The sequence below is a fragment of the Neolamprologus multifasciatus genome, chromosome 2 (assembly GCF_963576455.1).
Source record: "Neolamprologus multifasciatus chromosome 2, fNeoMul1.2, whole genome shotgun sequence".
NCBI lineage: Eukaryota > Metazoa > Chordata > Actinopteri > Cichliformes > Cichlidae > Neolamprologus > Neolamprologus multifasciatus.
Genome location: NC_140440.1, coordinates 25294918 through 25319812, shown reverse-complemented (window position 1 = coordinate 25319812; position 24895 = coordinate 25294918). Strand labels below are relative to the sequence as shown.

Below are 24895 nucleotides of genomic sequence, written 5' to 3'. Positions count from 1 at the left end.
TTTTAAGGTTTTTCCTTTCAAACATTCTAAACAGACAGATTTCTGTTACATTTCTTTTGTATACTTACTTATTTACTGTTGCAGAGTGCCCTCTGGTGGACAAACTATGCAACATTAACACAAAACATTGCTGAAGGGCATTTTTCCCATCTCTTTAAATGAAGAGTTGGCAATTTTAATTTATTGACTATTAAAAATACAATAGAAAAGCAAATAAATCTGGTCAGTTAATATTTGCTATCAGGCGAAAATCGTTCGGGTTCTAGTTCCAAATAACTGCATCAATTTGTGTTGAGCTGTTAGGCTAATACACCTCTTTGAGTATGGCAGACAATAGAATTGGATTCATGCTGGGCAAACTATTGATGACCTAAATCATCATTTTACCTCATTAGGAAATGCAGATTGGTAATGAACTCACTAAACTGTACTTGGAATTCTTGCTGCATTGTGCTGCACTTGATATTGATGCCTCTGTGTTCATCCAGTATAGGGTGGATGTGATGTGCCTGTGTAATTCTGATTGACTCCTGGGTCACTTGATGTTTTTTAAACCTCTGTTTTTTGTTCATCTCTTTTCATTCTCCTTTTTTAGGGCACAATGGAGGAGAAGATTTATGAGCGGCAGGTAACCAAACAGTCTCTGTCATTCCGGGTTGTGGACCAGCAGCAGATTGAGAGGCACTTTACGATGAACGAGCTGGCCGAACTCTACACCTTTGAGCCAGACTTGCTGGATGATCCCTCTGAAAAGAAGAGCAAGAAAGCCACACCCATGCTTCCTAAGGTGAAGATGCATATATTGTATGTATTTAGATCGAGAAGGTGGGCTTTCAGTAACGCTAACCCTAAGTTATAAATTGACTATAAATCAGACATGTAATTTGGCTTTGATGAATCATTGACTGAGAATTCATGCTTTTCTTTGAAGGAAATGTTGAAAACAGGCTGAAACCTATTAACAGTAGTAAAATAGCTTCTTTTTTTTTCTCCTTCAGCAAACATGGCACAGGATGCTATTATAAATGCCAAGCTTGTTTTTTTTCCATACTTTCAGCGAGTAGCTTGTTCTTCCTTTTGAAGTTTTGCACTTCAGTGATAAACTGTTATTTAAATCCAATGCCAGCTTGTATCCTGCTTAGCCTCTTTCTGAGATCTCAGTATTTCTTCTCGTTTCCTTTCATAATCCTGCCCTCGCCTCTTCTCTTCTTCTAATGCAGGTGCAGTGTCACTATTTTGGCCCCCTGGGGTTTAATAAGAACACAGCCCTTACATGGGCCATCCAGCCCAGCACAGCTGCACAGATCTGTCTGTTTACTGCTATTTACTAAATAGTCTTCCCATTGCAACACTCCTGCTGCCCTGCCATAAACCTGCACTCCTCTTTTTTTTCATTCATTCCTTGCTGCTTTTTACTTCTCTGTTGATCTTTGAATTACTCCCCTCCTTTCCCACTCATTCCCTTTTTTGAACTCTCTGGGTTTATTCAGATCTGTTTCTTAAGTGGTTTTACCTCTTTGTTTTGGTTTGACCCAGGTTACTCTGCAGAAACTTGTAAACAGACAGGCTTAAAAAAAAAAAACAAACCACTGTATATACAGCTTGCATGCTCTTTCATTGGAGAAAAGTCCTTACAGTTCACCTTCATTGGAAAATGTTTTTGTTGTTTTTTTTTATTGACATTAACAGAATAATTTGCATTTGCCACTCTCTTGATGAGTATTATCAGGTAGGAGCAGTGTGAGAATCCGCTCAGTGAGCAGCTGCTATAATTTCTCCCACCACATATATTCCTCTAAACCCAGAGTAGCCTACTTAGAGCGCAGCAGAGCACAGTTGGAGATCTGAAGAGGAAAGATGTGTTCACTGAGCTGCGGCCTGTTAGATGTGTATGATCTTTAACGAGCCCAGTGACATTTATATGACACAGTATTAAAGACGGAGAAGCTGACAAGCTCTTATAAAGCCAACCTGTTTTTGGCCAAGGGGTTAACTATGATGTGGCAGCAGGACTGCAGTATTACGGAAGGAATTTGCCATCTGGAATGATGTGAAGATGAGTCAGACACCCTCCATCATTTTCAGCCAAGAACGAGAGAGCTTGTACTTTCTTTCCCCCATTTCTTCACACTGTGAAGCGCAGGGTTTTTTTTCCACGCAGAAAAGACTTGGGTCACAGAGAAGCTGATATTTAGCTCTTTTTCTGCAAAGCGTTGTTATGGATATTTATTTAACTTGACCTTACCTCAACCCTCATACTGTACTTATAGTTGCACTTTTACTCATGTTCCCACTCTCTCCTCCATCCACGCCATTTCTTTTCTTTGCCATCTTTGTGACCATCTGCTGCTATGACTCGCCTCTCTGCCTCCAAATGTTCAAAGTGAACTCAGTAAAGTTGTTTTTCTTTTTTCGCCCCCTGGCCTCCCCCTGCATGATGAAAGGTCATTATTTAAACCCCACTCTTAAAGATGGCTCTCTAGTCTTCAGAAAAACTAATTGGAGACAAAGGAAGCAGGCGTGCTTCCCGCTAATGACAAAGAAGGCCCTCTCAGCCCAGACATGAGATTTTTTACTCTCCACCCATCTCTTTCTTAGACACTCTTGCCTACTTCCTGTTCATCACACACTTCCATCTAACATGCTACCACTTGTACTTAAAGTTATGTTGGTAGTCTTTGAACAATTTTTATAAAAGTCTCCAGCATCTCGTGCAGATGTGCTCTGCATTGTACGCTCTCGGCCCGGCTGGTGTGCTCTCAGCAGGTCATGGCTACAGTGGTCATTAGGCTCTGCTAGGAACGCTGAAAGGCCGTGGGCAGGCTGTGCCTAAACTACAGTATAGACAGGAGCAGACTGGAGCTATAAAGCACACCATGCTTGTCTCATTAGAGGTAGGAAGTAACTTTTGACCTTGGAAGGGGGAAAAAAATCTCCCCCAGATAGTCTTCAAGCATTACATGAATGATCGGTAGTTTACAGAGGTCCTTTGTGATGCTGTTGTTGTAAATTACCTGCCCTCAGTTAGGCTGATCTCTCCTTGGATAAACGGTTTCTTTTACTTCCCAGAGTGCTTTTTGCCTGCTTTTAGAAAACATGCCTGAGCTTGTACTGGATGTGGAGAGAGCACTAATTATAGTTACAGCAAGAAATTAAGTGGTTGCAGGTGGTGGTGGGGGGAATCAGAAGTCATCATCAGACCTCTGTTACTATACTCTGATTGTTTGGGACCACCTTTAGAGACTCCGACTTATTTGTCTTTTCTATGTTCAATCCTTCTCGGTATGATTGATATGCAGTAGGTGTTTGTACAGGAAATCATTTTGACTTTGCTTGTGGCATTGCCAGTCAATGGGCAGAATATTCATCTGTCATTAAAGGCTTGTATTGATAAAGTGAGTCATTTGAGACTGATCAGTCATTCATAGAGTTGCACTCGTTTTCTCATCACTCCACAGCTTACAAATCACCGTGTGAAACAGCATAAAGTCTTTCTCTCTACTCCAGATTTTGAGACTGAAACTGTTTGACTGACCTGAGAGCTGTTTGATCGAAGTGCATTGGCATCTTTATTCTGACTGTAGCCAGACTTTGGAGCCAATGAATGAATCTGAAAAGAGCAGCAGTCTGCCTCTTCTCGTCTCCCACCCGTTTCTCACCTCAGGCTTGTTCAGAGACTGATTCCTATTTTTATATTCTCATCTCCCCCTTCTCAACCCTCCACTCCAGCTGGCTGTCTCCTGTAGCGAACCCTTCACTGCTGCTAGCTGAGGCTTGTTTTTATTGGAATGTGGTATGTTTATTGTCTTTTTTTAGCCCTTTATGACATGCATGATTTTTGTTTCTTTGTTAATTGACTGACAGCTAGATAAACCCTCTGACTTGTGTTTGGGCCCCAGAGGGTGTAAAGACAACATGGTTTTAAGGGCAGGGGCGGCCTCCTGATGTCAGGTACAAGAGCAGCAGTTGAGCACATTTGTGCGAAGAAGCTGTTTAGTGCAGCTTGGTAGAGTTGTGTGTCACTTATGTGCAGCTGGTGGGGAGAGAGAGTTTTGACTGGACTGAATGTTTAGGTATTAGAAATATCCCATACGTTCACATTCCTGCTGTTGCGATCCTGCTTTAGCCCCCTTAGTTGCTATGGCCGATGCACCTGTGCATTAAAGACTCGTGCACAATTTGGGAATAGTTGTTGTAACTGAACAACTGAGGATTTCTTTTGCTCTGCTGCTTTCTTTTCTTGTCTAAGTGTTAAACTTTTTCCCTTTTCATCCTTCATATTTTATGGCCTGGTGGAGGCTTACTATTGTGGCAATGACAGGTATAATAGAAACCTCATTGTCAACATATTAACTGATCGTTTAGGATGTTGGTAATGGAGTTAACATGCTTGAAAATGTTCAGAAAGTTGATAATGTGGCCAAAGAACTGCTGCCTGTTATGTAGGCGGCTCTTTAATGGCATCATACCTCTTTACAGTTAAGCGCCACCTAAAATCTGTTGGTAAAGCATACGTAGGCTTCTGTGCCAAGTAGTAAAGTCTACATGAGGCCCACTTATATGGACTCCCAAGTTTTCATCTTTGTGATGTGTGAGGCAGCCGCGTTTGAAAGCTCCTTTACATAATTTGTGAACTGTTGGCAGGAGAGCCGTTTTTATACATGTGCAAGTATTTTGTTTAAAGGATGCATGCCTTGGGAAAGGTTCTCATGCATTGGTAAATTTAGTGAAAGCCTTGTTTGGTAAGTAGACCATGCAGGTTCTTATGAAAGTACTGGTTCAGTTTGCATTTACAGAGGCTCTTCCTGTACTTGGATTTGAAACATCTGATTATCAGGATCTTCTTACGATTGAGCAGTTTGTGTCCTAACTGAGGAACGTCTAGAGGTCGCCTGCAGACATTACCTGCCACCTCCAGTGCTGCGTCTGAGCAAACGCACACCAAATGTCTCCCCTGTGCTTTTCTCACAAGGGAGAAAACATTCAAATAGAGTTGAATTGGCTGATTTACCGCCCACTCTGAGCATCTGCCCACCCGCAGTCTTTTGCCTCAACCCCCCTGCAGTAAATTGATAGTCTTCCACATGCAGCTCCATACAGATGACAATAGCATAGGTCAGGTTACCTACAGTCATTAGTGCCGCCTCAGGATACACGCACACATAGCACTAGGATGGGAGATGGACCGGACCACCCCAGAGCCACTGCTGGTAGGGATTACTTGGCTATCCCAGAATGCACCGTGTTCCAGTGGGAGCGCCTATACTGTCATTTGACCTGCAGCTCCACTGACCCGTTACTCGACCAGCAGTCAGAAAAACTCTTTCATTCATTTGGATAAAAACACCTCACATTCTCTACACGCTACAAGCTGGTAGCTTTGTTTTTTCTTCTTGCCACCTAAACCTTCGGGGTAATTATAAATGTAAAAATTCAAATAGAATTTCAAAATTATGTTTCTGTTCAGCAAAGCAGTAATATTTCTTTTTAAGCAGAGAAAACAGGGTGTGTGTTGGTTTTAATTATTTTAAGGACTGATGCAAAGCTGTCAGCAGTCGTTGTGTACCTTTTGCTATCTGCCCTTCAGACAAAGCAGCAGCGAGATAAAAGCTTTACCACTAGACTCAGTTTGATGTTTAAATCGGTAAAATGCTGCTGTTTGAGCCGTGCATGCTGCATCCCAAGTGTTTGTGGTGGCCTTGATTGTGACCTTTAATTGACCTCGTGCTGACTTATTTTGGCAGAACGAACCATGATGGGTGTCTTTTATCCAAGTCAGACCAACGGGCTCTTCTGTGCTTTTATGTCCTAATTAGAGAGTAAAGCAGCAGTTGAATCGCTGCCTGTGCTGCTGCTCTGAAATGTCTGGTTGTTCAGGGGTGGCCTGGTTTTGTCCTGATTGAGTGTGATGGCTGGAAAACATAAACACATGTCAATGAGGAGCACAATTGGCTTCAGGATCCAAGTGTTGGAGGCTGTGGTGTGCAGGGTTGAGAAACACCGTGTCCCAGTCTGCTTCTACCTGTTTCAGCCACCTGTTTTTTACTCTCTGAAGTCAGAGAGGCTCTTGCATATTACTACTCTTGTTCTTTTTATTTTGAAATCCACTATTAATTTTATCGTTTTTTTTTCCCGGGGGCTTTTGGGTTTCTTTTACCCTCCTTTTCCTTACTGCTAACTATATTGATGATTAATTTTGTTTGTGTCGTCTCACCCATTGTCACTGTTCAGCTTGAGAGCACGAAGAGCAAGGGAGGAGGGCTGAGCCCCTCTGTGAATTGGCTCGCGTGGAGCTGAAATGATGCAACTTCTGTATGACGTCTCCAGATTGCAAGGTTCCAGTTTAATGTAAAGCTAAGTTGAGACAAAGAAAAGCAAACATGCTGCACAGAGAGTAATTTAAACCATGTTTGTGTGAGCGAAGCCTGGCTCAACTCTTAATTTTTCACAGGTATTGTTTTCAATAACAGTGTAGCCATGGAAACCTCAAAACACATGTGCTGAAAAAATAAATGTATTTATCTTTTTATTTTGGTATCAGAACAGAATTTTCCACGTTTTCTCGAATTGTGCGTTCAGGTCACTGTTGGAGTTGTTTGACATTTGAGCGTGTGCTAATCTGCTTTAAGAGAAGATTTGATGCCTTAAATGTAGTGTTGGTGTTTTTTGAATTTTAGTAACTTAAGAGGTTTCTGCAAAAAAAGGCAGATTCAAGGTGCTGTAGAGACAAATTAGCATTGCATCTGGAACCTTTTCTGTTTTTAAGGGGCTAAAATGTTGGTTTAAAAAAATTATATTATTGACTGCTCAACGTGACATTTAACCATACGTTGTTTTGTTTGTAGTCCTTTAACTCTTAATTCTCTCATGAAATGCACATTGCTTTGGTAGTGTGTGTGCAACAGAATGAATCCACTTTGAGTGGGTCACAGTCAAAACAAGATGGCCAGGCTTCACTTGGGGTTGTCGCCTGTAGCCAGTCCTGTGAAAGTTGGGCTTAGCATGGTTTGCAGAGCCAACTCACAGCTTTGCACTGTTGTCTACAGGCTGTAGCTGTTTACTGTCACTAGGGGGCAGTGTCAAAAATCTGAGGGTTACTCTTTTGTTTGAGCTGCTGTTCTTTAAAACTTGGAATTTTAGTTTCAAATCACTTTTTCACATGCATAAAACTTCTGACCCTAATTGAACTCCATATAGCTGTTGCCGTTAAATCATAGATGACAAATATTCAAAGTCAAATGCGTGACAAACAGAAAAAACACTAAATTGCATTGCGTAGCAGCAGTTTGAAATGTCAATTTTGGTGTGTGCGCTCATTTACTCAAAGGAACTGGTAGCTGGTAGCGCTACTGGCAACATAAGTGCACATGCTAGTCATTTCCTGTATAAATGCTTCATGGCTTCTGTGTAAAAAGACCATGTACACGTTGTATGGATGATGGATCTGGTGTAGCCACTTTGATGAGTCCACATGCGTTTTGTTTTCCAGTTTAACCACGGGGTTAGGAGAAAAGAGTGTTCTTGTTTCCAAATTTAAAAAAAAAAAAAGTCTTGTGAGCTGCTGGCCATATTTAATTGCAGACCAGGTCCTCGGAATAACTGTAAGGAGTAAGGTGGATGATAATGTTGCTGAGTTTAAAGAAAAGTCCTGAAGATTGATCGTTCAGGGACATCACAGGTCAGTGGATAAAGACAGAAAGATGGAGCTTATGGAAAAAGAGCTTTAGCTCCAGTCACTTTTGAATGTAACAAGTTAATTTCAAGTGAATGTGGAAAAACTGCCAATTAAGCAAAATATATTTTAAAAAAGAAAGAGCTGCTTGGAGCTCACAGAACATTTTTATTGAGAAACACATTGTTTTAATCCAGCAAATATGCACCTCTGTTCATGCGTATTCTTGCTGCATTCTTTGCACATCACATGAAATCCTGTGTAATTAAAAAAGGATTTGTACTTTGCGGTCTGAATATAGAGGAACCTTTAGTGCTCAAGAGGTCTGTGGCTTCTCCACAGTAATCTTTCCTTCCCCTCTAATGATGATGATTTCAAACCCACCGTGACCATATTTTTTCTCATCTTTCCTTGATGTAGGATCCCTTCCTGGCTGAGATGCTGCAGAACAATAAGGACCAGATTGTGTGTTACCATGAGCACGACTCCCTGCTGGACCACAAGGAGGAGGAAGCCTTGAGCGAGGAGGACCGCAAGGCTGCTTGGGCTGAATATGAAGCAGAGAAAAAGGTAGGCGGCGAGCAGAAAACGCATGCATATAGACGCACACCAGCAAATCCACCAGATCCAAAATCAAAGGGCCACGTGTACAGCACTTAGGCCTCGGGTCTGTCACTCTCCAGAACATTGACATTAATGTGTGAGGTGAACCAGGGCCCCGCTTTTGTTTGTCAAGATGTGCGAGTTAGTGTTGGATCTGTATAATCCTCTCATCACCCAGAGTAAGCAGATGACAGGGGCTCCCCCTTGCTCCGCTGATGGTCATTTTGGCCCACCATCAGGCTAGTGAGCTGCTGTACAAATCACCAAGGCTGTCTAAGCAGTGTCAGCGCTACTTACTGTAAGACCACAGAGGTTTAGGGACTCCTGTCCTCTTCACACACATAACTGTCCCCCCTCTTCCTTCACTTTGTTGTGGGGCAATTAGTGGGGTTTATTTTGAGATGTGTAAATTGTAAGAGAACAAGAGCAGGTCTCCTCTACGCCCCTCGAGTAATCCTAGATTCTAATTCACACTAATGATTATTTTTCCAACACACTCTACCCTTCTTTGCCCTCTATGCCTTAAGCTGATTTTCCCTTGGAGCCTCTTCTGCTTTTCAAGAGAACAGAGGGTTCCCAGTCGCAGTAAAGAGGGGGGGAGGGGGGGGGGACTGAGTGAGGTCAAATTTAAGGATTTCAAGTCTGTTCCCATCACTTCAATCTGTCTCTGAGCAAAAGAGCAGAAATGGTCACCGTCATCATCAAGAGGTTGTTCGGTATCGTGTTGTACGCCCTGCTTTGCAGGAGAAACAACTGGAACGTAACCCAAGCTCTGCTAATGTCTTCACAACTTAAGGTTTGGCCTGGCGGCGGCTAGAGAGGGCTGCATGTATGAATATCACATTTGCAACTCAGGGAAATGGGAAAAACTGAGAATGCGATTGGGAGCCCAAAACTAAATTGAACCCAAGAGCCCTGGTTCTCACTGGGATGACTTCAGCTTGGTACAAAGCTTACCGAGGCTCATGCCATAAATTTAGATTTCAGATACTGAATTTTGGAAGCAAAGGCTAGATTTGGTTTCCGTCTGTGTGAAAACGTATGAAAGGCGCAGAGCATCGGAGGATGCTGCTAAAGTTAAAGAGGTGTGTGTGCGTAGATTAATGTGTGTTGAAAGTTTTGTACTGTTTAGGTTTGCACACCTGTCTCTGACCAGGTCCAAATATCCCTGCTGGCCCCCAACACACACACAAACACACAGACACACACCCCGCCTTTGCATACCGGATGGCCAGATTACAGGGCACGGGAAAACCATCTGCAGCAGAGACTCAATTACATACAAACATCGGCATCCTGCTGGCCTTTGCTGGGACAAGACTGTTTACTTCAGGTCACTACTTTCACACACATATTTAATACCGCGGGAGCAGGCTGATGTTGGACAGCTTGTTGCTTTTGGAGTTATTTGTGTAGATATGAAAACTTCATGAAGACTCAACGTGAAGTGAAGACCTCATCACATTAATGTGCGACTGAATATGACAGACAAAGTGGGCCGTCGTCTCTCATCAGCCTCGCCGATTGTTTAGTTTTTCCCATCATGGCCTCAGTGGCTCTTAACACCTGCGTAATTAGCCTCTGCTTCCTCACTCCCTCCTCTGTCTCTTCCTCTTGTCTTTCATCTCTCAGGGTATGTCCATGAGGACAAACTACCAGACGGCATACGCTCACGCGGACATGAACAACCCCAGCTACTTCACCTACAACATTGGAGCTTTGCCCTCCATGACCAACCAGCAGCTGGAGGTAAGTAATGAGCTCCACATGTCACCACTGCTGCCTCACACCCGTCCCGCTCCTTCCCCCCGCAGCATGGCGACTCACATTTCTCAAACCCCACAGCTAATTGTGACAGCAGTCCTGGTAGCAGATCAGCCCAACTCTGCCCCACGCTGCTCAACGTCTGCAGCTATTAATGCACAACAACTGATGGAGTGAACAGAACTTTTAGTTTTTTTTATGGAAATAAAATTTAAACTACTATACGCTGTCTTTATAAATTAAATAATCACACATGAGACATTATGTAAGCGGGAAGCAGTAGACTCTGCAAAGCAGGTTTTGGAGGTCAAAAGTGATTTTGCTGACACATGCTTTCATATCCGGCACACACAGTATCGTGCATCAGGTCATCCGATTAATGAAAATCTAATATTTAGACTACTTTTGGTTTTCACTGTTGTATTAGACGGTCGTAAACTTTATCTGTCTGCTGTGCGGTCCTGGGCACAGCTAATCAGTTACAGCTTATATCTTTTTTTGTTGGTTGTTGCTGGAAGTAGTGAGACTCAACATTACAGTAAATGTGCGGGCTGTAAATACAAATAATAAGCTAGAAGAATTTCTGTGGAGCTGCACAGATGGAGATGATTCACCTTTTGACGTTACGTATTTTGAAGATTACCATACATAGGATACAATACTGCAATACAATACGATACTGGCATTTTTTAAATGTTTTGTTCACTTTGCCATCTGTTTGGGAGAGTCCCTGCTTTTATTTTGAAGTTCTTCTGCTATTAGCCAACTAGCTCAGAGGTTTCCTGTCTCGTTTCCCCAAAGGCAGGCTGATCAGTCATAGTGGTGATATTATTTTTATTAAGCTGCGTCTACATTCACTCTGTTATCCTGAGGTTGAAGATCCTGAAGGTGTGCTCCTGAGCGGGTGGAGAACTGGTGCTATCATGGCTGAAAGGGAAGGATTAACACTAACTAACATTCTGGGGGAGTTGTGATGGATGAGAGAGGCTCACTGAAGAAGCAGCTGAATATATTGCTCTATTGTTTGGCACCAAGTACTCGACACAGTGAATACAAGCAAAGATCACCTGCCTTCGTCTCATGTGTTTTCTCTCTGCCTTGTTTTGTTTTTGCTCAGGAACTCATAAACCAGGGCAGACAGAAAGTCATCGAGGCTACAAATGCTTTGAAGTCTTTATCACGGGAGTCGTTGGAAGATATAATCAGCAGAGTGGTGAGGTCTTTGAAATCACTTTACAGATCTGTAGTGATCACTGTATGTTTTAATGACTGTTGCCTCTCACCACAGTGGAAAGAGAACCCAGCGCTTACGGAGAACCAGGTCCAGGCTGTCGCTCTGGGGCGACAGGCCACCGTGGAGCTAGAGCTTAAACGCAGGGAAGCGATCTACAGGGATGTCCTCAACAGGCAGCAGTCGGTAAGAGCCACTCTGTATACGAGACAGAACAGACAACTGAATGACGCCAACAAATCATCACAGTAGTTTAATTTCATTAGTTTATCGATGGTGGTTAAACAGGGTAATTTGTAAATGAATCCATTATGACCAAACAGTCAAAAGGCCAAAAACTGGCAATAATATCACTGTGCATCACAACATTTTGTGCTGAGAGGGCTATACCGGTTTACCTGCACCAGCCAAGAAAAAAGGGTAGCGTGGGAGTAGTATCTCTGTTTACTGTCTGTCTGTGAAAGCATGAGGTGGTTTGACCTCTTAAAAGCTCTGATTCAGCCTTGACTACAGCTCAGAGACACCACTATATGTGACCTCTGATGTCAGCTGTTGAGCTGGGTTTTAACAAGGATAAGGGACCGCCACCCTCACTTCTTCCTATAATTGTTGTCATTGTGTTAAACCGTGACAGGGCAAAGTGTACTTTTTACCTTTGAATTGTGTTAATTTTCAATGTCTGTGTTTCAGTTGATGATGTACGTGCAGAAGCTGATTACCAACAGGAAGGTGCAGGAGCAGCAGCTGGCCATGGCCAATCAGGCCAGCTACCTAAACCAGCTGGCCCTGCAGAATGGCATGATGGGAGCCGGCGGGCTCAGTCAGATGGACCTGCTCACTCTTTACCAGCAGCTCCACGGCCTGGGCGGCCATCAGGGTATGGGCAAAAATCCTGGCCCCTCCAAGGGCCTGTAGGTCCTCTCTCTCTCCCCTCCCCTCCCCCCCCCCCCCCCCCCCCCCCAAAAAAAAAAGAAAAGAAAAGAAAAAAAAAGCTCAAAACACACAGATGCAACGAGCCAGAGGGTCGGTGAGAGACTGAGACTGGACTGCTGTCCACTGGAGCCTCAAGTGAGAGAGACTCTCAGTGCTTTATTCTGTAACTCACTGAGAGGATGTAATGTATAAATGACTGTGTGAAATGTCTGTTAGGAGAGGGGGAAAAAAATGTATATACCGCCTTAATGTTATTCAAGTTCTATATCTTCATTTTTTATGTATTTAAAGTTTTACCCCCAATGCTTTGAGGCATTGTATTGATTTGCCCTTTTTTAAAAAAGGGTTTCCTTATTATTTCCAGCTCAGTTTTTTTTATACTGTTTTAAATGCCTAACTACACCTGAGTGGGACCAGTATTGTTGGTGACAGGACTCTGATGCAAAGCGCTAAGCGACGATGAACTCCAGTAGATTCCTCCACCTTTATCTAGCAAAGCAGACAGCTGTTGGTGCTGCAAGTCCTGCTTTTTATTTCTTTCTTTCTTTTTGGAAGATGGGAGAAACTGATAAAAGGGGGGAGGGGGGGTACTGGGGGAAAAAAAAAATATGGCCTTATTGATTTGCTAAAAAAACAAAACAAAAAAAGCTCTGTAAAGATTTGAGGTTTGTTGAGAATCTTTTCTATTATGCTTTTAAGTGTTTACATTAGTTGTCGCTGAACATTGTAACGGAATGCTTGTGTTGTTCAGAAACTGCCTGCCAGTTCCTATGACCCTTTTGTAACGTCATCCTCATTGTCACGTGTCGTCTAGCATAGCACCGTGCGTCTCGTTCATTACGCTCCACTTGTGTTGATCCCCGAGCCTGGGTGAGAGGCCGGGTCTCGCAAAGCGGAGGCGGTTCAGCCAGGTGTCACAGAGGGCCCAGAACTTTTACCTTTCAGTGTCTTTCAGCGTTTGAAATATGCGTTTCCAGATGGGATTGACAGAGTAAAGGCTGGAAATCTTATTATACCTGGCTGATTTGTGTCCTCTGCTTTGTGAGAAATGCTCTCCTGGACACTGTAGTCTCACCAGGCAGGCCCCCAGACTACTTGTATTCTACTTTGGCACATTCATGCTTCTAAATGCTTAAACTGGTGTAGCTGTTGAACATGAGGAATATGAACGTTTCTCACGGAGAGACGACTTGCCGTCTCCGATTGACTCCTGTGTTTGCACAAGGTGTATTTCATAAATGTAGAAAACGTTTTTTGCCCTTGTCTAAGAATGTTCTTACGTTAGCGAATACACCAACATGATTTGCCATGAATCTGATCTGCTATTATCTTGATAAGTATTTAATATAACATTTAATAAAGTGACCAAAAGTATAACCGGTGCATGTGTTGGAGTCTTTTTTTATTTTTATTTTTTATTAAAGGGATTGAAGTACTTGCCACTGATTCACCTCGCTGAGTTTACAAAGAGGAATGCTGGTTGCACATTTGTTCTCTCTGATTAGCTCCACCTTGATGATCGTTGCATGTTATGCCTTATTAGACAGGAGAGTTTGGGTGGAGACTGATGGGGAATAATACACATGAAACAAATGCACAACTAATAGGCAGGAAATGGTTTTGATTACATTTTTGTGAACCGTGCATATTTGCTTTCTTGCCAAGTGTTACAGAATTGTTACCACTTAAGATTTGTCTGTGTTGGAGTACTGTGCAAAAAGTCCCAAGCCACCTGCCATTTCTTTATATTTGGTTTGGAAATGGGTAAAAGAGATAAAAGAAAAATGAGGCAAAGCAGTTTGTACAGTTCTAACAAGGTTTATTTAACAAGGTGTGTTTGTTATAAACACCTTTATTCATTAACACAGCCTGAGCACTCTCAGGCAGTTTTCTTGTACATTCTTTAAGTCACCTTCAGGAATAGTTCTCCAGGCTGCTTGAAGGACATTCAAAGCTCTTCTTTTACTGCTGGCTGTCTTTTGTTCCCTTCTCTGCAAAGTGAGACCAAACTGCTTCAATAATGTTGAGGTCCGGGCTCTGGGGAGGCCAATCCATGACTGATAGTTGTGGCAAGAATAAGGCACGGCGGGTCCAGGGATTAGCGTTCTCAGCCATTTTATTTAATATCTCACCACACATCCCATCACCACACACACCTGAGTCCCCGTGTTTTAACCTGGCGGGCGTGATTGCGGATGCCGTGCAGGTGCGTCCGCCCTCCCTGCACGCCACCGCAGACCACGCCCCACCACAATAGTGTTTCACTGTGTTTTGTAATCTGGGTGTGCTTTTGCTGCATTGTCAAATGCAGCCCCAAACCATGACAAAGCCTCCACTGTGGAGACACTCGCTGTTGTTCTTTCATACATATTGACAGCAATTTGAACTGAACATTTCAAATTTGAATTGTCCTTCCATAAAAATCAGCTGCCACTGGTTTCCAGTCAAATTCTTGTGTAATTTGGCAATCTTAAGAACGGCTTCAAATGAAAAAAAAAAAAAAAAAGCCAATAATACGCCAAAGAAGAACTTTAAAAGACCTTCAAAAAACCTGGAGAACTATTACTCAAGACCAGAGAAAAATACAAAGTGGTCTGGCTCCTTGAACTGAGGTGTGGCTCGAGACTTTTGCACAGTAGTGTAAATCTGAAGCTCCAGTCAGCACCTACTTACTTTAGGTTATCATAGCAAAAACACTATAAAGGTGATGGTGAGGCTATAAGGTTGAATATGGTGTATGACGTCAACTTACTACGAGGCAAATTTTCAGGCTTTATGCTAAACTAAATGAACTGCCTCCTGGCTTCAGCTTCCTATTTATGACAGATATGAGAGCGGTATTCGTTTTCTTAACTTATTCTTGGCAAGAGAGCAAATCATTTCCCAAAATTTACGGCTATTCCTTTAACAGCTGGGATGCTGATTCATCCTGATGCAGCGTCCCTGTATTTCACACCCACAGCAAAGTGCCTTTTGTCCCACTCTCTTCTCCCTTCAATCTTTCATCTATTTTTCCCCTCTGCTGGTATTGTTTTCATTTCTCAGCCTGCCAGGGTTTTCCCCCTGCATGTCTTTGACTTTTCCATTCCCTCCCCCCCAGGGGAGCTTGCTCTCCCAGCTTACAGATATCTGCCAGTGGAGAAACATTACAACTATTGCAGATGTTGAAATGTTGATCCCATCCTCACTTAACTCCAGAACCACCACTCCAGGTCTGCAGCACATCCCCGCTGGTTCTCTGCGCACTGCATGCAGCTGTTTCTGTCCGTTGAAAAGACCCGCTGTAGGGCCAGACCGTGAGGCCCCTGCAGTGAACGACCAATCACTGCTCTTAATCCACGCTGATGTGTAAAGCCAATTAGGGATCCGGTTGCATAAGGAATCTGATTTTGTATGGTGGATGTAGGCTGGCTAAGACCTCATGGAGACAGAGAGAGCCTGTGCACATTACTTGATAATGTAACCCTTCACTTGGTAAGGGATTTACGAGGGCAAATTGGTATGGGAAAGAATCTGACATTTTTTTTTAAATTTATTTATTTTTTACCTTGTATTCCTTCTCTCTTGGCATTAATGTCAGTGAAAATATGTTAAAGTGATAGAAGCATCTAAAAGTGAAATATTTTGCCACAATAGGTTGAAATAACAGGAAAGACATGCAGGATTCACATATCTGGTTTTAATTGTTACAGACTTTAATGCAAGCAAAAATGGTCTCTCACAATGACGTCTCGATAGCAGAACAATTTTATTGTCACGTTTCATTGCAGTTCTTCATTTTTTGTTTGCTTTTTTTGGTGTCAATTCAGTAGAATCTGCAGTCCAGATAACTTCAAGTTCATTACAAAATAAAGTCTTTGCAATAAATAAATATATAGATTTACATTTATACTTTATATGTAGAAAATAAATATATTGTACATCTCATAAATAGGAACACCCATATGTACACCTCAGCTGCTTGCATTTTTAATAATGTTCCCCGATGCTCTGAACATTACAAGTCATCATCCTTAAAAAGAACACCCATTTCTTTAGTCTTCACAACCCCAGTTGGAGAAGTGCTTTTAGCCCGAGCTTAACTGCTTTTGTTTTTTGCATATTAAATTCCCGTAGCTTTTTTGTGTTTGTTTGAATTTAATCTGATGTTTAAACTCGGACCAACCGAGCGTGACGCTGAGACTTGGGATGTGCAGTAAGTGCAGTTCGATTGATCCCAGAGTCGGAGACATTATTCCCATCCTTTGTCTTTTATTTGAAACAAAACTTGCTCGTAGCTAACTCAAAGACAATCTCCTCACATATCCCAAACTACCGCTTAACAAACATGTAGCACAAAGTTTGCACGTCTCTGCTGTATATGTGGAATGTGCTTTCCTTCCCTCTCCTTTACATTTAATGTTGCCATAACAGTGTGCACACTGTGACATCATGCAGGGATTTATGTCCTTAGCTCCTAAAAGTCACTTCTCGTTGACTGTTCCTTGTCCCGGCCAAAACCATCAAGAGCGACCACTCCCATTTTGCCTCTTCAGTATCTACACATGAACCTCTGTTATGCATTTATAGAGAAAACATGGCACCTGATTTGATTTTCCTGATTCAGCCACAGCTGGGCAGTCATGAGGGCCTCCTTTGTCCATGATAGCAGTGGTTTTATAAGAGAGTTTTAGCTCCTCTCTGAAGTCCGCCACAGATGATGCAAACATGGTAACCTTGGGTGGGGTGGGGGGGGGGGGGGGGGGGGGTGAAGGTAAACAGTTCTGTACCAGGTCCAAAATATCCACAATATCCCTCCCCTGCCCCCTCATTTTTGTCTTTTATCTCTGTTCCTTCAGAAACAACCAGCTCTCCCAGTGCAAGCACTGGTCACCTGTACTGGAATAAATCCCTGAATTCCTGAGGGATCTTTTCAATCTCCACTGGTCTGGGTAAGAAGTGGGTGAGCTTCTGGTGTTTTTTAGTCCTGCCGCCCTCCCTGGGCGAACCATCTTTGTTTAAAGCCACATAGTAGAAGCGCCCCGTGTCCGTGTGCCTGTACCGAGTTGAAGCGTAGGTGTTGTACCAGTTCTCCTCAAACTGCTCCCTGAACACACATTCTTTTGTCAGCTTCTTCTGCAGGAGAGGAAACAACAGGTTTGAAAATGCAGAAAACATTTGCAGAAAACGCAGTCAAGACTGAGCTTCGCATGCAGATTCCTCTCCTCTTGATGCACCAGCTTACGTCTGTCATTAACTATTGTACACTGTGCACTTAGAAGTGGAAATGAACCAGTGGAAACTCATTTAGGCAGGTGCTCATTATGACAAAAGGAGGGAAGTGGAAGCGGATTTTCACTTTACGCTCCGCAGACCTGTTAACCTTTCGTTGTGCATGGAGAACTATTCCCCTCCCTGTGATGCAACGACAACGCCAAGCGGACGTCTTCCACCCCCAACTCTGAACCAAACATGCACACACACATATACAGAGCAGCTTTCAAAGCCTCAGCCTTCACTGACAGAACAGCATGAGCGATGGCTGTGGGTTCAGCAGGTGAGAGCATGCTGGCTGGGTGATGGGTGGGAACAATAAGAGACATCAGTGTTTGAGCTGCTTTCCTGCCAAGACCAGTCAGCCTCTGCTGGTCTGTAAAGAGGGTCGAACCCTGTCAAGTAAAAGGGTTTCAGCGGAGGACCACTTCTTAATGTTTGCTTGCTCTTTTTCCTTTTTCATGTTTTTTGGTAGAAAAGACATCTACAGAACATGAAATATTTCTCATTCTCTGCCTTTAACACACTCAGAGCCTCTGTGCGAGACTGCCGTGTTTTATTCCAGAAGCAATTTTGTTGATTGGCTGTCAGGCTCTGCTTGGCTGCGGCTGTGTGGTGAAGCTGTTGTCTGTAAACACAGCCCAGAGGGCACATGACTGGGCCAGCTCCATCCTAATACACACACAGGTGTGCACATCCTCTCTCAGACACACACACGCAAACCTCATCGGATCAAACGCTCGTCATGGTCTGGTGGTTGTTGGACGGAAGCACCCTTTTACCCGCTATCCTCCCCTCCCTGGCCCTTCAGACTCAGACATGTCTACATGGCTCCCTCTGTCAGTCAGGTGACTCAGTCAGGTGTGCAATTACCCCCAAATCACCGCCTCCCACCACCACCCCGGGTCAAAGCTCCAGGATGGGAGCCAGACTCTGATAGTATGCAGTAACAATATCTGCACTTTCTACATAATGGCCGTGCTTAAAAGTAGCCTCTGTTCGAAATGCTCGGGGGAGGTGCGGGGTAGTCTAAGCCCTGAGAGGCCCCTCAGGTAATGCCCTGGGACACCTGATACAGGTAAAGCCTCACATACTTCCCCTTCATTGTCTTCATCTCTTCCCTTTCCTCTCCCTGTGACTGCAGGTATGCACCATGTGTCGGTCGGAAAGAGAGGCTGTTGGAAAAACTACCAGATCTCTCTTCTATGTTTTTTACAGCACTGCAGGTCAAACTCAAGAGCAGGGAGGTGCAATCTCCACCAAATTCACACACAGCTCACATCCAGAGTAACGTCAGCCCTTCCCGTCTCCACTTTGGGAAAATATGTAAATATTTCCGCATATCTCAAAACGAAATGAAGTGGTCGGTTTTTGCTCTGAAAACTGATTATCCTCGACTCCCCTCACACAGAAAACAAGTATAAGTAATAGGAAACATACTTGTTTTGTCTGACTGTGCTTTTGCCCATCTGCTGCCTATGGGAACCTTGTTAAACGTTTTGATAGCTCTGTACTGACATGTGTTGTAGAAAAAAAGAAAGACACATGAATGAAGGAAAGTTTAATTCCTTGGGAATGACTAGACGATAGTATATTCTTTAAGAGAAGTTGACGGTGAGGGGTGGTGAAGTGAAAGGAGGGGTTTTTGACTCACCGACCCATAGAGCTCTCCTTTCTCATTCATGCCGAGGTAGAGTCCAGCGTCCACCCCTCTGATGCTCACCAGACTTACTGCTATACTTATGAACTCCAGGATACCTGAGGTCAAACACATAACATGGAAACACTGGTGAGACAAGCCCACAAACTCAGTGTGATCACCCCTAAAGAACGCAAGCAGGTGGCCTCTTTTAATCTGACTGCAGACCAGTCCTTGCTGTCATTTTATGCAAAATCCTGCAGCTATTCCAGACTTCATTTGAAAATTTGCCGTTTTAAGGCCATTAAGCAATCGAAGGGCTGCCTCTCCTTCTACCTATGAGATTTTTAATAGCTTATAAATGCGCTCATCCTGCCTTTGGGACTTCCCCCGCAGGCTGTGAAGTCGCTTTTATGAAGCTGAGACGTGGGTTACTTGTTTAGTGAACCGCTGACTCGGAGGAAGTTACAATAAAGCGAACATCTACATCAAAGGCTGGGAAACAACTGGTAAAATTAAAAGCCACTGTTGATGCGGAGGTTAGTCAGAGAGGATCCAGCTGCCTGTGCTGACTGGCAGAGAGGCCAGCTTACAGCCACCTGGTCCCCATCTCATCATCCCATGCCAGAGGATGACAGAGAAGATCCTTCTCATTTATTTATTTTATTTTATTTTATTTTTTGAAGAGGGGTGTGTCCCATACCCCTCTAATCAAAACCACGCAGGTCTCCCAAAGACCTTTGCACTTTACACACGCGGACCACCCATGTCTCTAAAACCGGCTCGTTTTGGCTCATGTTTGAACATTAAACCTTCTCTGAATTCCGCAGTGGTCACGCTTTAATTTAGAGATATTCCGCCTTTTTCCCCTTACCCGTTTTCGCCCGGCCTGCACCTGTGACGAGTCTGCGCGGGACATGTGCGAGTCTGCCCTCTGACCTCGTTTGATTCGCGTGTCGCGCGAGCCGCACACAGTTTTTCAACCTTCTATTTGTAAAGTTAATACAAACATAATAAAAACAGGCCACGAGACTAGAATTAAATCAAGTACTGTTATTTTTTTAATGATATCATATACATACCTGTGCTTCCTGCTGTGAAATAACGTCTGTTAACGAGAGAAAACCCTCTGACCTGCGCGCGCGACAGCCTGCGAGCCTGTTGTTGCTGTCGCTGTAGGACGCGCGCGCTCGCTGCTTGTTTGCGCCTGATTAGAGACACCTGTGGCCCACGCGCAGCGGGGATTGCCAGAAAAAGGTGTGTGCCCTCGCGCCAGGTGACAGTGACGCACGAACGAGTATTCACCGGAGACGCTCAGAAGAAACTTCTTGATAAAACCCCTTCTTAACCGGGTATATATGTATGGGGGAAAGTTTACCCCTTTCTCATTTACAGTTTTGGAGATAAATGGGGTATTAAAAATAGTTCGGTAAAGATTAAAATAAAATTCTGTCTCCAAATAATAGATCAAAGAATAAAGAAATACTGACCAAACCTGCTGTGGTCCTGTCTTGTCCCGTGCACTGTGCCATTGGGGAATATCTCTAGCTGAAAGCCGGTCCTGCAGTAGAGCTGCCGCCGCCTCAAGATCCCTTTGAGGTGGCCGAAATCTGTGGGCGACCCGCGCTGCACTCTGCCTTCAATCTGCCCCAGTCGCTCATTCAGCCCTATGGGGGACTCTGTTACGGGCATAGTCCCCACCGAAGAGAGAGTGCTTTGTAAATCCAAGCCGAGCGTCCCCAGAACACTCACGACCTCTGCCATTGTGTGCACAGCTGTCAAATTAAACGAAGGTATTTTGGGATGTAGTCGATAAATTCAGGAAGGAGAGAAAAGTTCACAGAAGTCCGGTCCATGCACGCCAAAAAGCGTACCACGCAGCGCGCCGTTGCTCCTCCAAATCAGCGCCGTCCTCTCAGTTTATTGATGGTGCTTTGCTGCAATCATGAGTTTGATATCTGTGTTTATCAAATAGAAAGACTCTATTATATACATGCTCCCTACGCATTCTCACATTGGATATTCAGACACAAGCCACGCCTGGCTGGCATCCCTTCTTACGCGCATCAGTTTGCTTTACTTAATGTGCACTTTCAGTCCAACTTTTTTTTTCTTCTTTCTCTCTACTTGTGATGGTGCCGCTGTCCGTGCGTGCGTGTCTCTGCCCTTTCAGAGAGCCGTATCTGATCCTCCGATCAAATAAATCCCGGTCAAGAAGTATCTTCTTCGCGTAGTTCCCCCGTTTTGCGCTCCGTGGCTTTCGGATAAAACCGCACCGCTTGTTTCAGGGCAAAGATAGTCTGGTAAAAGTTTGTGGTGCGGAATCAAAGATCACCATGGCCAAAAGACAAATGACAGCTGGCGTAAAGCCGAAAATGCACCATAAGTTGTGAGAACTACTTCACCACAAAGGCAATCCATAATGTACACTGACTGGGTTTTGAGTCACACCACAGACTCCTGGAAGCCACAAAGGAAAACCGCAAAGAAACATTCACCCCCCATCCCATCCCACCCTAGACACACACACACACACACACACACACACACACACACACACACACACACACACAAGATTATCAAAATAACCTGTGCATACTTTCGGAGTAATCCAACCTCCCGCACAAGTTTCAGTGCCAACCACTGCAGTTGGAGCTTTTCACGAGAGCATTTTCTCCACCTCCTCTTGGAAGCAGGTGCTTCCTTGCCCCTCTGCACAACGTTTGCAGCGTGCTCCAGCGAAACCAGGAGCTTAACCACTTCTACTACTGGCAAGGAAGGGGTGGGGTGGAGGGGGGTGTAAAAAAAAGAAAGAAAGAAGGAAAATCCAAATGCTGATGACATGTAGCATTAAATGTGACTGGTGCAGAGTCTTAAACAGTCACTTTAGCAGCACAGAAAACTTCTAAATACATCAAGAGAGTAAGGACCAAACACGACAGATAGCCATTCTCGGGGAGGAAATATTTCTGATTCTTACTTAATTAACTAAAAGTAGCAATAGTCAGAAGCTGTTAGATGTCAGAGTAGTAGAAGTAGTAGAAAATGTATTAAATTATTGCTCTAAGTTCCTCTAGGCTGTGCCTGGCCAAGACTGTGCATTCTTCAGCTTCGGTTAAATTAGTCTTAAAGACAGTCGCATGTTTTAGATGTAAAATAACAATCTGAAAAGCAACTAACTACAGCTGTCAAATAAATCAAGAGGAGCACAATATTTGATGTTTGCCATCGTGCCCGTGAAAAAGAACACAGAGAAAGTTACAGCAAGACTAATGAATAATAGGTGTAATTTATGGCTCTGAATGGGGATTTTTGCATCTCTCCTGGGCACAATGGCACTACAGGTCCTAACATGTAGCTGTGCAAGGGGGGGACAAAGCTGTTTGGTGAAGACTGTATTCCTGTTCGAAGATCAAAACTAAACTCCGGGAGCGTTTTAATTAGTTCACTGTTCTTGAGATATCAGTGACAGCAGGATGGGTTTAGAGGGAAGGAGAGGGGAGTGATTACATGAATAACATCGTTTAACTATTAAGGTGTGTTGTTTTAGACCTCCCTCAAGCTGCTTTCAGAAACCCCCATCCTGAGGGGGAGTTCTCACCTCAGAGCTGCTCATCACAGGCAGCAGCAGCAGCTTCCCTGTAGAGAAAGGGGATTTATGACAGTGTCTCACTTCCAATGAACAGTGACGAACAGCGTGTTAAAATCACCCAAAGTGTGTATGATTGTTTTGATGTCACTGTCAGGCTTTAGATGGATCTCTTGGCTTCTTGTTTTTTGGGGCTAATTTATCAGCTTTTGTGGCACTGGTGCAATCTATTTTGAAACAGATGTTAGTGGCTTTGAGAGTTTCTCGGAGTGGGATACAGTATGATTGACCTTCCAAAGCATGCAAGTCTTTTTCACTGCTACTAATTATGCCTCCATAAATCTTAGGGGTGTGTCACGGCTGCATTGAAGTCAGAGGAGGGACAGTGGCTTTCAGCTGGTGCAGGATATGAAAGGTGGTAGGGGTGATAAATGCCCATGGGCCTCTGCTTGATGAATTGGGCAAAAAGGGGTTGATGAGGAGTCACTGATGGGCAGGCTTTGTGTGAACAGACACCAGGGCCCTCGCTGCCGAGGAGGATGAAAGGAGAATTGGTCTCAGCTAAAAGGGTGGAAGGGGAAGGATTAAAGAAAAGGGGGAAGAGGAGAAAGAAAGTGACTGAGCAAGAATAACAGAACATTAAAAGGAAACACACTTTTCCTCCCTCCCCACGGGCCTCCTCTGATTTTCGCTCGGTGTCCATCACCTCTGTGCAAAACTGAAATCAATCTATGTTAGAATAAAAATGTAGAGGTGGTAAATTTTGATTTCTTCTACTTTTTTTTTTCTCTTTTTTGGTAGCTATTAGAGCTACATCTGTTGCTGGTCTGCCATATTTTATAGTTGACATGGCAGATTTATGGCTGCAGATGAAAAAAAATCCAGAGTCAAAATGTTCCCATATGCTGAGAACCTGCAGAGGATATAGAAATGAAGATAATGACCTCAAGTGCATTAAGCTACAGCTTTGAAGTTGCTCTCCCATGAGTCACAGAGAGAGAGAGAGAGAGTCAGAATTGAAAATGAAGTTACACTTGCACTGGGAACAGGGGGGCTAATAACCACCTCACCTGTTTATTTGGATTAGAGCAACTTCTTATGTGTCCTCCTCCAAGAGGTGAACAAAGGCCTGCGAGGAAAAGAAATGCACAGACTGAGGTGTGCTTAATTTGATTATGAATCTCTCCGGAGATGCTTGTCAGAGTCATTATTGAAGTTTAAAGTTTTTCTTATGATACACAAGATACACTTTCATGCCCAGATTTAGGTGGGAACACTAAAGCAGGTCTCACAGTAAACAGAATCAAGCAGCTGCTTAGCTTAGAACAGAGCCGATCTGGTTGCCTAGGATCTGAAAGGCCAAGAGATCAGTAACAACATCATCAACAAAAGTAGATTTTTATTTACAATAATAAATCTAGTGCGCTTTTTGAACCGTCAGTCTCATGTGAACAACATGAATAAACACTGCCTGCTATCGTGATGTGATACGCGAACCTGGTTCCTGATAGCACGTGCGCTGTCCTCCATGTCTGCTTCTAATCCCGCCTTTGAATCACATCTGCGAAATGACTCATGAAAGGTTTTAAAATGATCAGAAACACAAGGCGCTGAAAGTGGCGCAAAAAAAGGAGAGAGAAAGGGGAGGAAGACAGAAAAATATGGAGGTAAGAATCACTAGATTGTGAATATAATTTTAATCGCGACAGTAGCACTTGTTGCTTTCTGCTGTTTGTAGGAGTCTTTCTTCTGAGCTTATTAAATACCTGGAGCTTCTTTGGTTACCTGCAGCTGTATGATCCACACGCAGAATGCCAATCTTACAGTCCGATCGTTTGTTATGCAGCGGACATCTTCAGGTTCTGATATGAGCTCATTACAGCTGTTGGGGGCCACTGCTTTCTGATCTTGCCTAGGGCATCAAAACAGCTAGAGTCAGCCCTGGCTTAACATGAAGACTGGAAACAAGAAGAAACAGATCTGCTGGCTCCATTTCCCCCACCATCGCCTCAGTTCCTACCATGTTATGTCTTGTTTGCTTGATCGCTACAAAAACCTGAGTTTCAAAATAACACAGGGTTCACAGGAGGTTGCGTGCTGGACTACGTCTTGGCCAGAGTCACAGTGGAGCCTCTTTCCTCTGACGGATGCTCAGTTTAGAAGAAGACCTCCAGCTTCTTATGATGGCACACAGATCTAGAATCAGATTCC

The 24895-nt window shown here is 43.7% G+C and overlaps 2 protein-coding genes across 5 annotated transcripts in view; one reads left to right on the top strand and one right to left on the bottom strand.

Moving 5' to 3' along the window:
- Nucleotides 1-13580, top strand: part of atrx (ATRX chromatin remodeler) — a 34141-nt gene extending 20561 nt beyond the window's left edge. For 3 of the 4 annotated variants that reach the window (XM_085170796.1, XM_085170814.1, XM_085170822.1), the window contains exons 29-34: nucleotides 596-787; nucleotides 8093-8242; nucleotides 9908-10024; nucleotides 11157-11252; nucleotides 11328-11456; nucleotides 11961-13580. In XM_085170796.1, coding sequence (XP_085026922.1) covers nucleotides 596-787; nucleotides 8093-8242; nucleotides 9908-10024; nucleotides 11157-11252; nucleotides 11328-11456; nucleotides 11961-12185 — 909 coding nt within the window. In that variant the 3' untranslated portion in view covers nucleotides 12186-13580. The remainder of the gene's footprint in view (nucleotides 1-595; nucleotides 788-8092; nucleotides 8243-9907; nucleotides 10025-11156; nucleotides 11253-11327; nucleotides 11457-11960) is intronic. The other variant, XM_085170803.1, reaches the window with a different exon arrangement.
- A 2292-nt stretch (nucleotides 13581-15872) lies between these two features.
- Nucleotides 15873-21775, bottom strand: fgf16 (fibroblast growth factor 16). The gene is made up of 3 exons (XM_085170934.1): nucleotides 20586-21775; nucleotides 19111-19214; nucleotides 15873-17318 (listed from the first exon to the last, which is right to left on the bottom strand). Exons 1-3 carry the CDS (start codon nucleotides 20857-20859, stop codon nucleotides 17073-17075), a joined length of 624 nt encoding a protein of 207 aa, XP_085027060.1. The 5' UTR covers nucleotides 20860-21775; the 3' UTR covers nucleotides 15873-17072.
- Nucleotides 21776-24895: the final 3120 nt, after the last annotated feature.